Here is a 14046-nt window from a genome sequence, read left to right as displayed (position 1 = left end):
CAAGTAAGATCAAATTAGTTTATATATAATTGAAAGAAAAGGATTTTGATATACACTTCAACCACACCAAGCAAGACTACCAACCAAGTATATATTTTTCAACCAATTTAATTTCAACATTTCAAAATTTCAAGAAGCTTAATCATTGGAACAAAACATAAAATTAATGAAATAACACTTGAACCAGACCAATCAAGCTTAATCAACCAAGTAAGACTAAATTAATTTATATATAATTGAAATAAAAGTATTTTGATATACACTTAAACTACACCAAGCAAGACTACCAACCAGGTATATATTCTTCAACTAATTTAATTCCAAAATTTCAAGAAGCTTAATCATTGGAACAAAACATAAAATTAATGAAATAACACTTGAACCAGACCAATCAAGCTTAATCAACCAAGTAAGACTAGATTAGTTTATATATAATTGAAATAAAAGTATTTTGATATACACTTAAACTACATCAAGCAAGACTACCAACCAAGTATATATTCTTCAACTAATTTAATTCCAAAATTTCAAAATTTCAAGAAGCTTAATCATTGGAACTAAACATAAAATTAATAAAATAACACTTGAACCACACCAATCAAACTTAATCAACCAAGTAAGACCAAATTAGTTTATATATAATTGAAAGAAAACGATTTTGATATACAACTAAACCACACTAAGCAAGACTACCAACCAAGTATATATTCTTCAACTAATTTTATTCAAATATTTCAAAATTTCAAGAAGTTTAATCATTAGAATAAAAATAAAATGAATGAAATAACTTTAAATTACTAAATTGAAAACTCATATGAAAAGAAAATTTTACCTTTCCAAGCAAACAACTTAAACAACCCACAAACTTGAAGAGATCTGAACCGAAGCTCGAAGATTGAAACGCCGGCGAGCGTTGGACCTTGCGAACAGGATTGAGACGACAGATCTGGCAAAAGTACAACACTGACGACTAGATCGGAAGACCCACTAGTAAATCAGGCAAATAGACGGTCGGATCGAAAAAACCCACAACTAAATCTATAAATCCACGTTAGTGACCCACCTCCACGACCGGAACAAGCTGGACGAACAGCAAGCCGACCCACCGAAAATCTACAAATCTAAGGAGAAGACTGGAGTCTATGCCCGTGACGAAGACCAGAACAAGTTGGACCGAACGATGACCCAAATTTATAGATCGAAAACCATCGAAAGAACCACCTCCACGACCGGAACAAGCTGGACCGGAAGAACGGCCACAACGAAAAAAAACCATCGGAAGAACGCCCCCGACGATAGAGATCCAAGCAACGCCGATGATTACGACAATCGGAAGTGATTCGCATGGCCAAGCTAAGGAGAAGAGAGGGTTTGATAAGAGAGGATTTGGTAAGAGAGAAGTGAAAGGAGAGAGAAGATTTGATATGAAATGAAAAAGATGTTTTTTTTATAAAGTAAAAAAAATAAATGTAGGCCTTTAATGACGTTTTAAACCAACATTGTAGCCCATCTTCAATGTCGATTTAAAACCGACATTATACATCTGATTTCACTTTTATCAACCGACATTAAAGCCTAAAATTCTTATAGTGATGACACCTAGATTCTTCCAATTTTGATACAAAATACGTACAAATATAAATATAAACCTTCATATATACCAATAAAGATGATAACCCGAATATAAAGAAACTATATACAAGAAAACTAGTAACCAAACTTTGGTTAAGTTATTTACAAGAAACTAAATACAACTAAATCTTGCCAAAAAAGTGTTTCACTCTATCCCAACAAAAAAGTACATATATAAAAACCATGTTTGGTGCTTTTCTCATTCATTGATTTTGCGTAAAACCTAGTAAAAAAAACATTCATTTTAGAATTCAACCCAATACATTAATAGAAGGTAGATGATGCTACACCGGAGTGATATTCTCGATTCAAAAAGAATAGTCATGGCTATGCCCCAAAGCCATTTGGTGCCTTGTACGACAAATAACCATTTTTTTCTTTTAGTGTGAGATAATAAAAAGTATAAGTTATGATCCTTAGTCACACATCATAGAGTATTTAGTATACATACTAATAAAAAAGAGACATTGCACCATCTTCCAGACACCACATCAGGCTCAGGTAACTCCACCAAATTCAAAGCCTCAACAAAATCTCAAATAGGGAAGATGGGATGTGCGTTGTTGGTGATTACCAAACTCTTGACAATAAAAGTAATTTGTATATGGTTAAAACTTAACCGAATAGTTTTAAGTCTAGGATCAATATAGCTATCCTAGAGTGGTGAAAGAGTTTATTTAAATTAATGAAATTTTTTTCCTAATGTAGTTCCAATTAAATAATCAATGCATTTTTTACTAATAAGTAATTTGAACAATAATTTGATACGACTGAATTCACCTTGAATTTAACAAAAAAATTAACAATAAACTCTAACACACCCTACTAGATTCTAATAACAAAATTGGTAATGGATAAAGAAATTTAAGAACTGTCAACCAAAATAAACAAATATAAAAAATTAAGTTTAAGAATAAATATTGCAATTTATCTGACCCCATAAATTTTATAGTAATTCAACACAACCAGCGTACTCCACTCCCCAAGCTCTTCTTGGATATATGATAAAAATCTCATCAACTCTAACCGTAGATTAGAGTCCAACCGCTATTCCGCTCTTTTTGTGAGTTCAAGAACAAACTCAATCATTTCCATAGATAACAATCAAACCGTTATGGTCGCAACCCTTACAAAAGTTTGCAAAAAAAATTAACGAACACATTTGTCAAACTATACAAAAGAGTGGGCTTACAAACTATCACAACAAATCAATTCTCACAATATAAAATATCTCTCTCAAGAAGAAGATGAAAAAGAAGAAAATTGATGTTTTTGGAGAGAGCAATAATTGGAGGCTTAATATTTTGTAGAGGATTAAAAATAATGAAAATTATTTTTAAATCTTGGATAAGAAGATGAGTTTAAATAGAGAGAGAATATACAATTAATTTGGGTTATTGGATGTAGGTTTTTCTTTTCTTAAAGATATATATATATATTACAAAAGTAGTCTAGTCGTTATCACACACATAAATAATATATATAATTTTTTAAATATTTATTTTCTTTTTAAAAAGAAACAAAACCAACCATGTGCCACTTCTCCATTGCTCCACATGTCACTCATTAAATGAGTCCAATTTGATGTATTTGCCGCCACATCATCGATACGACTATTTTTTCATTAAGCTTATTTCGGTTACAACTTTTTCATTTGAACTTTGTGATTCAAATTGCGTTAGAATCTTTACTCAAAGCTTTACACAATGAACTCTTCAAAACACTAAAATTGTTAATAGAAGCGTGTTTGTTATCATCAAAATATTAAATAATTAATTAATTTGATATTGAGAGTCAAAAAGCCAACCTAAACTACAAATAAAATAATTCTAAGAGTTAAAAACTAAATTATGACATTTGACAAGCAGTTAGAAAGGGTTAAAATAAAGCTTTACCACCTATTGGTTGCTGAAAAGGAAACTACCTACAAATGAAAAAATGGGGAAAAACTAAATTGACCTACTCAACTCCAATTGTTTTTATGGATTTAGGAACTGGCCTTTTATTTTCATGAAAAGTCTTCACCCTAGCTCCAATTTCTACTTTATAATAAGATGGAGATACTTGCATACAGTGACTATCAAAAGCTATTGGACGTCAATGATATTGGACTTGTGAGTGAATGACTATAACAGTTCCAATAAACAACCACTCACTTTTGACGGTTATATACGATGCAAGAAGATAATCTAGAATTAGGCCAATCATGTTCATTAGAAGTGAACAATAGAATAGTTCTATTAACCAAAACTCATCTACATATTATTGTAACACTTGATGTACCTCATAGTTGGAGTTGTAGCAAGTATCATCATAGTTGGAGTTGTAGCAAGTATCAAATGTGATGTTGTACCTATATCTCAATTTTGATACAATAAGAAGTTTATTATGGTTAATGCAGTGAGACTTGTGAAACTAATCATGCCTTTTTTCTGGTCGATTATTGAGCCCACCTAAAAGCTGAGGAAGGTACAAATATGATGAAAGGAGCCAAAAAAAAAAAACTTAATTCTAACCGGTATTTATATGTGTTAAAAGACCAAGGGACCCATAGTTCAATCCCTCACTCCTCACTCCATTTGTACTAAAAAAAATAGGAAAGGAATAAGAAAACAAAATTGTTGTTTGTATTTTATATTATCCTTTCCTTTCCCAGTCACCTTCTTCCCAAATTCTTATCTGTAAATTTGGTTGACAATCACCAATTAACTAATTAAAAGGGAAAAAAAACACACTTTAATGCTTGACATCGCCTACTGCAAAACCAGCAAAAAAATTACATCTTTGTCCAAGTACAGAAGAAGAAGAAAAGAGGGAAAGAAAAAAAACATCATTTCAATGCTGCAACACTTCAAATCTTAAAAATTGATAAGAAAAGTAGTTAAAGCTTCGGACTGATGAGCTTACAAAAAGCCATCCCAAAGGCTAATTATAGCTAAGTCGAACTTAAATCTCTGCATTCACAATAATAAAAATAGGGTTCAATATCTTAATGGTTCCCATGTGAATGGAAAGGTTATCAGTACATAATCTGTGTAGGAAAAACTGCACATAAATGAGACGAGATGAAGCTTCATAAGCCATAATCATCTGCCATTAATTATCTATGCCAGGAAGACAAGCTTTCTTGTTCATAGAGAAGATGTGCCCCTACTACACACTCAACTTCCAAGATATAACAATTCCTCAAAGTCGGCAACTAAGCTCTCTTATGAATCCCCAATTCCTTTATGCTGTGAAATGGTTGAAAAGAACCACATTCTATGTGATAATGTTGTTGCCTTTTTTTCATTAGGGAGCACTCCCTTTTATCATGGGATTAACTAAGATAAAACACCAAAATAAAAGAATAAAATAAAATAAAATCTTGAAAAATATCCAACAAGTGTATAGATCAACTTGCTCACACCTAAACAATTCCCACTGCTACCTTGGACCCTAAGACATTTGGTTCTCAAGTAAACTCGTAAGATATTGAATCACTACTAATGGATGGTCGGACTACTAGGCCACCGTGGCTTAAAACTCAAATGAAGATGCAGTAAAAAATAGGAAGTAGCTAATAACCAGGAATAGTGCAACCAACTCAATGGCAGGGAAAAAGAAAATTTTATCTATCAGAAAAATACAACACCATTAGTAACTGTCTAAGATGAAACACTTATTGAATAGCCAAAAGTAAAGCCTTTACTCTTCTTTGGTCATACACATAAACACGAGCATGAATCATGTTCAAGGAATTCGGTGTCTATATTTAATTCCCGCCGATATTAAAGAGAAAACCTCATAGAGATATCACAGCCCAACAACGACAATCTGCACATGATACACAATTAAACGAGTCAGCGTAAAACAAAACCAACCAAAAGGACACGTACAATAACTGCAATACTTTAGAGACTACAGCATCTACATGCCTTGTATTTATGGTTGAAATGAATCGCTGCAAATAGTAACTATATCATTGCAGATAAATAAGAAGGATTTAGCTGAGCTTCTAATAGAAAGATAGCACGTGAATTATGTATTCCAAGTTAGTTTCTCCTCAATAGAAAAATAATTCTTATTATAACGAGTTAAATATACAGAGTGTAGAAATTTTCTTAACTGGTGTAGAGAGGTGAAGACCTTTTCTGAGAAAACGATGATATAATTAGAGAAAAAGGTGAGATAATTACAAAGGCATAAAAAACAAGCCCGACGAAAAGAAGAAGCCCAAGAACAAAAATCAAACCAAGATCAGAATTACAAAAAGATCTAGTGACATGATCTCAAAGGGAACCCCAGTGTTACTGTTTTGCACAGTAAATAATGAACCAATTTCACCATAATCAATTTCACGGGCGATCGAATAAAATCAAGGTTTCATTGGCAGAGTATGTTCATAAAGGAGAACAAATATTTCATGGCTAACCCATCTCATACCATGTTCCCAAGACAATGATTTACTTAGTCTACCATTAAACAAGCCAATTTATCATATACACGCATTCAACAATCAACACTTAATAAGTGGAGCTTAATACATATATACAACATATATATCCTAGCACTGCCTTCATTTTCATACACTAAACATGCATAGAGAAGAACTTTTTTTGTTTGGATAAGAGTATAGTGAAGAACAATTTCGTACCAAAATCTACCAAGAAGATTTCTTGACACCCATTATAAGACCTTTGGACGCCAGATCACGGAAAACGATACGAGAAACACGGAAAAGTTGGTAGACAGCCCTAGGTCGACCGGTGAAAATGCAGCGATTCCTCAGTCGAGTGAACGAACTATTTCTTGGCAATTTCGACAGCTTATAACGATGGTCCTCACGCACATCGTTGGGAAGACTCGGATCGTTGCAAATGGCTTTGTAAAGCTTCCGCTTTACCTCAAACTTCGCAGCAAGCTGTCGGCGATAATGATCAAGAATGTTTCGCTTGTCCTCCGACATTTCGTTTAACCTAAATTCGGGAATTTCATAATTTCAAATTTTCAATACCAATTCAAAAAGCCTATAAAGATACTCGTTTCAACTATCTAAACAGGCCCTCGTTGATCCTTACTCATCGGTTTGAATGCGGTTAGGGAAAACTCGTTATGGAAAACAGGAAATGAAGAACGGAAGGAAGATTGAGTTACCTTCAAGCTTTAGAATCCTCTGTAATGGCTGGCTACCTTTGAGTTTGAGCAGACCAGTGAGTTGAGGGCAACGGAAGAGAGCGAAATCGACCGAAGAATTCGAGAAATGCGCGACGGGAAAATAATGGAGGCGGGCCGTGGCAATTCTTATTGGGCGGCCCGGCCCAATATGAATTGCCACGAGGCTGTTGGATCTTTAGGCCGGGAAGCTTAGTTTGGGGAATTCGGACCACGTAACCGTAGTTGCTAAAACATTCGTATTTAATTCAACTATATTAATAAAAATATGTGGGATGAGAAGACTTCTGACATTAGAAAATACATAATTTATATATATTGAGTATGCTGATATTCAAATACATGTTTAATTGTTAATGCTCACAAAATTTAAAAATAGCTGAAGGCCCTTATTTATAACCATTTCATTTTTTCATTTTTTATTTTTTAAAATTAAACTTATTTTCTCCCCTATTTCTTATAATTGTTTGGCATATTTTTAAGTATAATTATTATATTCTTAGTCAAATTTATTTTTAAAAAAATCTTCTTTTTTTTTTTTTGTAATTTTCAAAATTTCCCTTGATTTTTTAAACTAGTGGTAAAAAGTATATAACAAATGAATAATTTGAATATAGAAATAATGTCTGTAAACTTAATTTAAAAAAAAAAAGCTAAAAACAAAAAACCGAATTGTTACCGAACGGAGCCTAGATATATAAGACATTATTTTCTCTATGATATGGTTATACCTCGTAGATTTTCTTGAGCATTCATTTTGTTGAATCTTTCTTTGTGGTTTTTACATAGTATTCATACTATGGATATCCGTAGCAACATTGTAATCTTTGTACATCCTGTTTGACAATACCAAAAAAAACATTCAACACCATGTTTTTATGTCTTCAAATAGCCTTGTGATATTCAATTTATGTTTTGTTATGAGTGGGGACAAATGCATATTATAGGTTTGATCTCAATCGAAGAATTGCACATCACTGACCATAAGTTAAGCTTATTTGAATAAAATTGAAGGTTTAAAGACTTATTAAACTTTTAAAACTTGTACCAAATGGGTACGTACTTCAAAATCTGGACAAAAAAATTCAAAATGCTTTTTGCCCTGCTCGATGAAACTTAATAATTTTGCAGTTTTGCTTATTTCATCACCAATTGTTACCAACATTAACTTTTTTTTTTTTTAACCTATTATTCTCTCATATTTTCTTATTTCTCCACTGTTTTTTTTTTTTTTTTTGTATTTTTTATCCGATGTTGGTGCATAACGTTGACTATGAGATAGGGATCAAACATTTCATCTTTGGGGAGGAAAGCTATGCCAATATCATTGATCTACTTTTTTTTTTCTCTCTAACCAAAATAATATATAATGACTATTATTTTTGTTGTGTGGAATTATCGGTGTAACCTCATCTTTGAATCGAAATAAGAGTTTTTGTACGGATGACCCAACAATTAGGTAAAAAAATGTCAAATGATCTAAGTTAAAAAATATATATATCGAATGACCATTTGCTGATGTCAGATTCGGGTGAAATTACCACAATATATTCATGTGCATGTGGAAAAGCATCCCACTCTCTATCTATATCTCTCGCATTCTCCCTCTCTCGCTCTCTCCCATTCTATAGCTCTCTCCAAATTTCTAGCTCCCTCTCCTTCTCTCTCGCTCTGTCTCATTCTTTCTACATCTCTTGCTCTCTCTCTCCTTCTCTCTATATATCACTCGCTCTCTCTATATCCTTGCTCTCTCTCACTTTTTTTAGTTCTATCAACTTTGGTTTTTCGAAGTTCGTTAGAGAAAAAGACACGAACATCATCGATGGAGAAGAAGAACAGTCAACGTTCGGAAAGAGAAAAAAAATAAAGAATAAAATATTTTGGTCTAGTTTTTCTGCCTGAGAAGAAGAAAGGAAGGAATCGAGGAAAAAGAGAGATAAATTTGAAGGAATTCGTAATTTTCGACAGCAAATATCATTTAGCAATTTTTTTTTTTTAAATTGACATTTTAATTTTTTTTTTTTGGCATTTTGTGCTCAATTTGTGGGTCAATCCATACAAATATTGCTCGAAATAACCACTTTACTTTGCACAACGGAACATCCTTTCCCTTGTTTGCGTTGCGCCTACTCTCCCAAGTCGCGGCAGCTCCAGAACAAATCTTCGGCTTTCTGACTTCTGGGTATCAATGGCGAAAGGGGACGATGTGGTGGCGAGAAAAAGGAACAAAGCCAACCGGAAGAAGCTTCGAAGCAAGAACGGAGACTCCTCGTCGGTTTCTGCGAGAGTTGCCGCCATAATCGCCGCCAAGAAGCGGCGGATGTCCGGAAAACGCAGACAATGCCAGGTAACTTTGGAAGTACTCGTTCTTGTGTTATCTGATTCATATTCCTGGGTTTACGAAGTTATTGCATGCTTTAGAGTAGCGTTCTATGCTCGAGGAGTGGCGTTAGTAGAATGAGGGCTGTTCAGTTTGGATTTTCGTTGGTAGGCTGAAATTTTAGCTTTAGGGATGGTGTAACTTATAAAGTAGTGTTGTTCGATTTATAGCATGATATGAAAATACTTGTTGGCGCAAAGGATTTTCCGTGATTGATTTGTTTTGAGTAGATCACACTTAGTAACTCGTTAATTATGTTCGTGATTAGCCTAACCTGCCGAAATCTTACCTCTGTTTTGCTAGTCGTCGCAATAAATTACTCTGTCTGTGTAATTGGTATTTATACTAATTTCAATGGTTGTAAATATTCAGAGATTGAATTCGTTACATTTCAGGGAATGTGTTTTAGCCTTCCTACTCCCGATGATCCCTACAATGATAGAAATGGGAAAAAGGATTTTAAGAAGGACACTAAGGTCACGCCTTCAAAAGGCTCTAAGAGGGAATTTCCAAAGGAGAAGAGTACTTCAGCACCTAATGGAACCCTTCGAGACGTTGGCCGTGAGAAAGTTCAGAGTTCAAAAGAAGGGTCTGGAGGTTCTCTCACTAGTGGCCACTTAGCTAAAAGAAGCAAGACTAGTACTGAAAGAACAAAAGTATATGCGAATGTGAAAGGCAGTGTACAAGGCTTTCAAGAAGAAAACTCTGAAAGTTCTATCACTCCCTCAAAGTTTCTTATGCTTTGCTTAAATGCAATAGAGGATGCCCTATATCATGATTCCATCAAAAGAATCAACAAGCCTCTGTTTGCTGATACTTGGGGAATTGAGTTTTGGAAATGTTATTCTTCTGGGAAGGATATTCTTGACACCAGTGGGCTGTCTTCTACAGATGAAAAAATTGCATGGGTGGTCTCTTCGGCTGCTGACAGTATTGCTAGAACGGAGAAAGAAGGTTCATCTTTTAGTAGCCCCTATCTTTTATTTCTTGTTCCTACCCAAGAGAAAGCTACTCAGGTTCGCTCCATGTGCAAGCCATTGAAGGCTCTTGGAGTACATACAGTGAGCATACATCCTGGGGCATCCCTAGATCACCAAATTCAAGGGTAAGCTTGTTTGTGTGTCGATATATTGTAACAGATTTTTCGTTTGATCTTGAGCTGTGAAATATTTTAGAGTATCAATTCTTTGTTTATTGTACATTTTGTACCTGCCGCTGTTTATACAATGGATCTGGTAGTGATTACTTGACCCTGTCCCATGTTATGTCTTTAGCATTGGTAACAATTTGGACTCTATTTGTTTTTTTCCATTTTATATCTAATTGGGAATTTATCTCTCTTCCCATAGTTTGAAGAGCTGTGAACCTGAATTTCTTGTGTCCACACCTGAGAGACTCTTGGAGCTTGTTGCCATGCAGGCTATTGATATATCTGGTGTTTCGTTGCTGGTAATTTGACAGTCTATGTTTACTATTTGAAGTATCATTTTGTATTTTATTCTCTCTATTTTTTGTGATGAATTTTAATGATTAGAAAAAAAAAAAATCAGTTTCAGACTTGGTTGTTCACTCCTTAGGCTTTATATATGTCATTTCTATAACCAAGGATTAAAATATCAATTATGACGTTGTTATTGGAATTTCAATGTCTTGGATATATCAATAGGTATTTTGATATTTACGAATATTTTTGTAAACAAAAAATTCATAGTTAAATTCTTTTATAAACTAAAAACATCTTGTTATTACCATTTCTATTCATATTGGGATAAATAGATGATATCTTTATGTTGTGTATGGGTATTAATAAAATATATCGAAAATATCAATTGAGTCTTCATATCGATATTGGATCCTCTAATTAATGACTATATTGACATATCGATGAATATTTTAATCATCGTCTACAACACATTGGCTCAATTATAATTCTATCAAGGTGTCTGAAGATGAATAAGTGGCTTGTTTTTTACTTTAGAGTTATACAGTATGTCACTAAATGCCTCTGTTCAATATTATGGACGTTCTTTTTTAAGATTTGTAATTTCCTCGACGTTTTATCAGGTCGTCGACGGACTGGAATCTCTTTCAAGAGGTGGTTATCTTGATATGACACAGTCCATCAGGAAGTCCATATCAAGCAAACTACATACAATTGTTTTCAGTGATAGCTTCAGCTGTGCCTATGTCCCTGTTGTACAAAGCCTCCTTGGGGGCCCAATTCGAAGATTGTCTCTTAATACTTCTGTGGCCTGTCAAAGTGCCTACATTATTCAGTCAATAAACTTTTATACTTCTGAAGAGGAAAAACTATCAAAGGTACGTATGCACATCATTTTCACATATTTGAGGTGCATGGCAGCCTTGTGAACCACCGGGAAATCTCTGTTCAGTCTTCCACAGCCCTTTTTTAGAAGGAATTTTTTCTTGATGAATTTTATGCCGCAATTGTGAGCCCAACTTCTTAAGCCTTAAGATAGCAGTTATTTGCCCAATAATGATTTAAGAGGGATAGATGTCTTATCCAAGCTTCTAGGAAACTTTTGATTGTGGATGAGATCCTCACATTCTGATTCTGGTCAATCAATTTTGCGTTTTTCACTTTTTAGTTGGTAATTCTTGCTCCTAAAGTCGTAGTTTTCACTTTGCAGCAATCTGAAGAAAATAAGCTTCTACTTTTATCATCGACTTTTCATTTTACTCTCCTACACTAGGATTGTTTATTAATAGTCATCATTGATGATCTTTGAAGGTCATCCAAGCTTTGGATCGAGCCAATGGTAGTCAGCTCCGCCCACAGCCGTTGAAGATGCTTTTAATTCTTGGGAAGGAGTGTAATGTTCACGAATTAGCTGCTGCTCTTAAATCCAAAGGCCATGATATCGTAGCTGGAGCATTATGTGGTGTCCCTGAAATTAAGAACAAGTAAGCATGCACTAGGCAATAGATTTTTTGTGTCATTCTAAAGGTCTGTTTTATTTTATTTATGTTTTTTTAATTAAAGTTTTTATAATACAAAATAAATGTTTTTGTTTTTATTTTATTTATTCCCCCCACATCGAGTGCATTGGGCCTTCTTGACAACCAACAAGTGTGTATTTACCATTTTTCTTACATCACAGCAATTAAGTTATGCATCGATTGTTCAAGTTTTTTTTTTTAATAGGAGATTGTTCAAGTTTCTTATTAAAAAAAAAAAAAGGTTATTCATCAGTTAGTTAGTACCTGATTCCTTGTCTTCTTACTAGGATTTATAAGTCGTTGATGGGTTTTCTGCAGAAGTTAGAGATCGTAAAAAACATGCATGTAAAAAGTAGAATGCCTCTCCTTTTCTGGTAGGGTGCACGTTAATTCCATTTGGTAAATATTGGCAGTAGAACTGCGGATGCCAGAAAAACGTCAAAAGTCTTTCAAACTATTAGGACTAGACAACCATTTAGTTTTTGAAAATTAAGCTTACAAATATTACTTCCACTTATGAATTTCTTTGTTCTGTTATCTATGTTTGGAGACTCTTTTCAAAATTCAAACAAAGTCTTGAAATCTAAAAAAGTAGTTCTTATGCCTCATTTGGTAATTATTGGTTTTTTTTTTTTTTTTTTTAGTTTTTGAAATCTAAGTCTATAAACACCCTTTCCACTTCTTAATTTCTTGCATTGTCATTTTACTTTTTACCAATGCTTTCAAAAACCAAGTCAAATTTTGAAAACTAAAAAAAGTAATTTTTTTTAAAAATCTTGTTTTTTGAATTTGAAATTTGACTAAGAATTCAACCCTTTTATTTAAGAAAGATGGAAGCCATCGTAAGAAATTGAGAGAAAGTAAACTTAAAAACTTATTTTTGTTTTTGAAATTTGTCTAATAATTCAAATATTCATTTGGGAAAAACAAAAATCATGATAAAGAAACTACGAGAAAACAAGCTCAATTCACAAAATCCAGGGGCTTAGTTATTATTAATGCTCCATTCTCTAGTAAGAAACAGTCGCCATGTGTGTCTTCCTCTAATAATTCTGTCAAAAGCTTCGAGCTTTCTAGCTTATCCATTTTTGTACTTCTACTTGGGAGTGTAAGAACCCAAACTGAACTGGACCAGTTCGGTACAGGTTGAATTGGTTTCTAGTGTGGTTCGAACCAAACCAAACACTTTTGTTTTAGGATTTTAAGTTCTACTCTACTAAATGAAAACTAATCTAACTCTTTTCTTTGTTTAGTTCGAAAGTAGACGGCAGATTGAGGCCTGTAGTAGCCAAGATTGACATAGAGCAAATTAACAGCATAGATCTTGGAAATTATGAAAGCATATTCATACTCTCTGCCTTTCCACCAATAGACAAATATGTCTGGATTCTAACAGGAATGGCTCGACACACGGTCAACGGTGTCTTGCACAGCTTCATCAGCAAGGAAGAAGCATCGGTTGCTGGCTCCTTAGTTGAAATCCTTGAACAATGTGGGCAAGATGTCCCTGAAACTGTAAGAAACTTATTCCTCACACAAGGCTCATCTTAATCTTGAACTATAATTGCCTCTTCTAATTGACATCACTATGTCTGTATAAAAGAAAATTTTGACCATTGATTTCTATTTTTTTTAATCATGTACTGTTTAATCCAAAAATTCTACTCCTTGTCATACTTTATTTTAATCCAGGGCCAGTCTTCATTCTGTTTGATGATGATGGATGTTTTTGAGAGTGGTTTTGAAACGGTGAAAGTTACTTGCATCACGTTCTAGCTCTGGAATGTCTTTAATTATTGCAAATCATTTTATGATTTGATTTTACAGTTTTAAACCTGCTTTTCATATTATCAAAATTGATTTTAAATCAATAAAAGCTTGTTTTAGAGTGATATTGAATATGAAAAATGTGATACTTT

The 14046-nt window shown here is 33.6% G+C and overlaps 2 protein-coding genes across 2 annotated transcripts; one reads left to right on the top strand and one right to left on the bottom strand.

The window, feature by feature from the left end:
* Positions 1-5222: 5222 nt before the first annotated feature.
* Positions 5223-6927, bottom strand: LOC120075247 (small ribosomal subunit protein uS14m). The gene is made up of 3 exons (XM_039028464.2): positions 6769-6927; positions 6269-6590; positions 5223-5448 (listed from the first exon to the last, which is right to left on the bottom strand). The coding sequence occupies exon 2, from the start codon at positions 6578-6580 to the stop codon at positions 6275-6277; it is 306 nt and encodes a 101-aa protein (XP_038884392.1). The 5' UTR covers positions 6581-6590; positions 6769-6927; the 3' UTR covers positions 5223-5448; positions 6269-6274.
* Positions 6928-8382: 1455 nt separating this feature from the next.
* LOC120076912 (P-loop containing nucleoside triphosphate hydrolases superfamily protein) lies at positions 8383-13786 on the top strand. The gene is made up of 6 exons (XM_039030873.2): positions 8383-9133; positions 9562-10271; positions 10516-10615; positions 11231-11485; positions 11919-12091; positions 13381-13786. The coding sequence occupies exons 1-6, from the start codon at positions 8975-8977 to the stop codon at positions 13676-13678; spliced, it is 1695 nt and encodes a 564-aa protein (XP_038886801.1). The 5' UTR covers positions 8383-8974; the 3' UTR covers positions 13679-13786.
* Positions 13787-14046: the final 260 nt, after the last annotated feature.

This window comes from Benincasa hispida, chromosome 4 (assembly GCF_027475165.1).
Source record: "Benincasa hispida cultivar pf3 chromosome 4, pf3_genome.v1.1, whole genome shotgun sequence".
NCBI lineage: Eukaryota > Viridiplantae > Streptophyta > Magnoliopsida > Cucurbitales > Cucurbitaceae > Benincasa > Benincasa hispida.
This window is presented reverse-complemented; position numbering and strand designations above follow the sequence as displayed.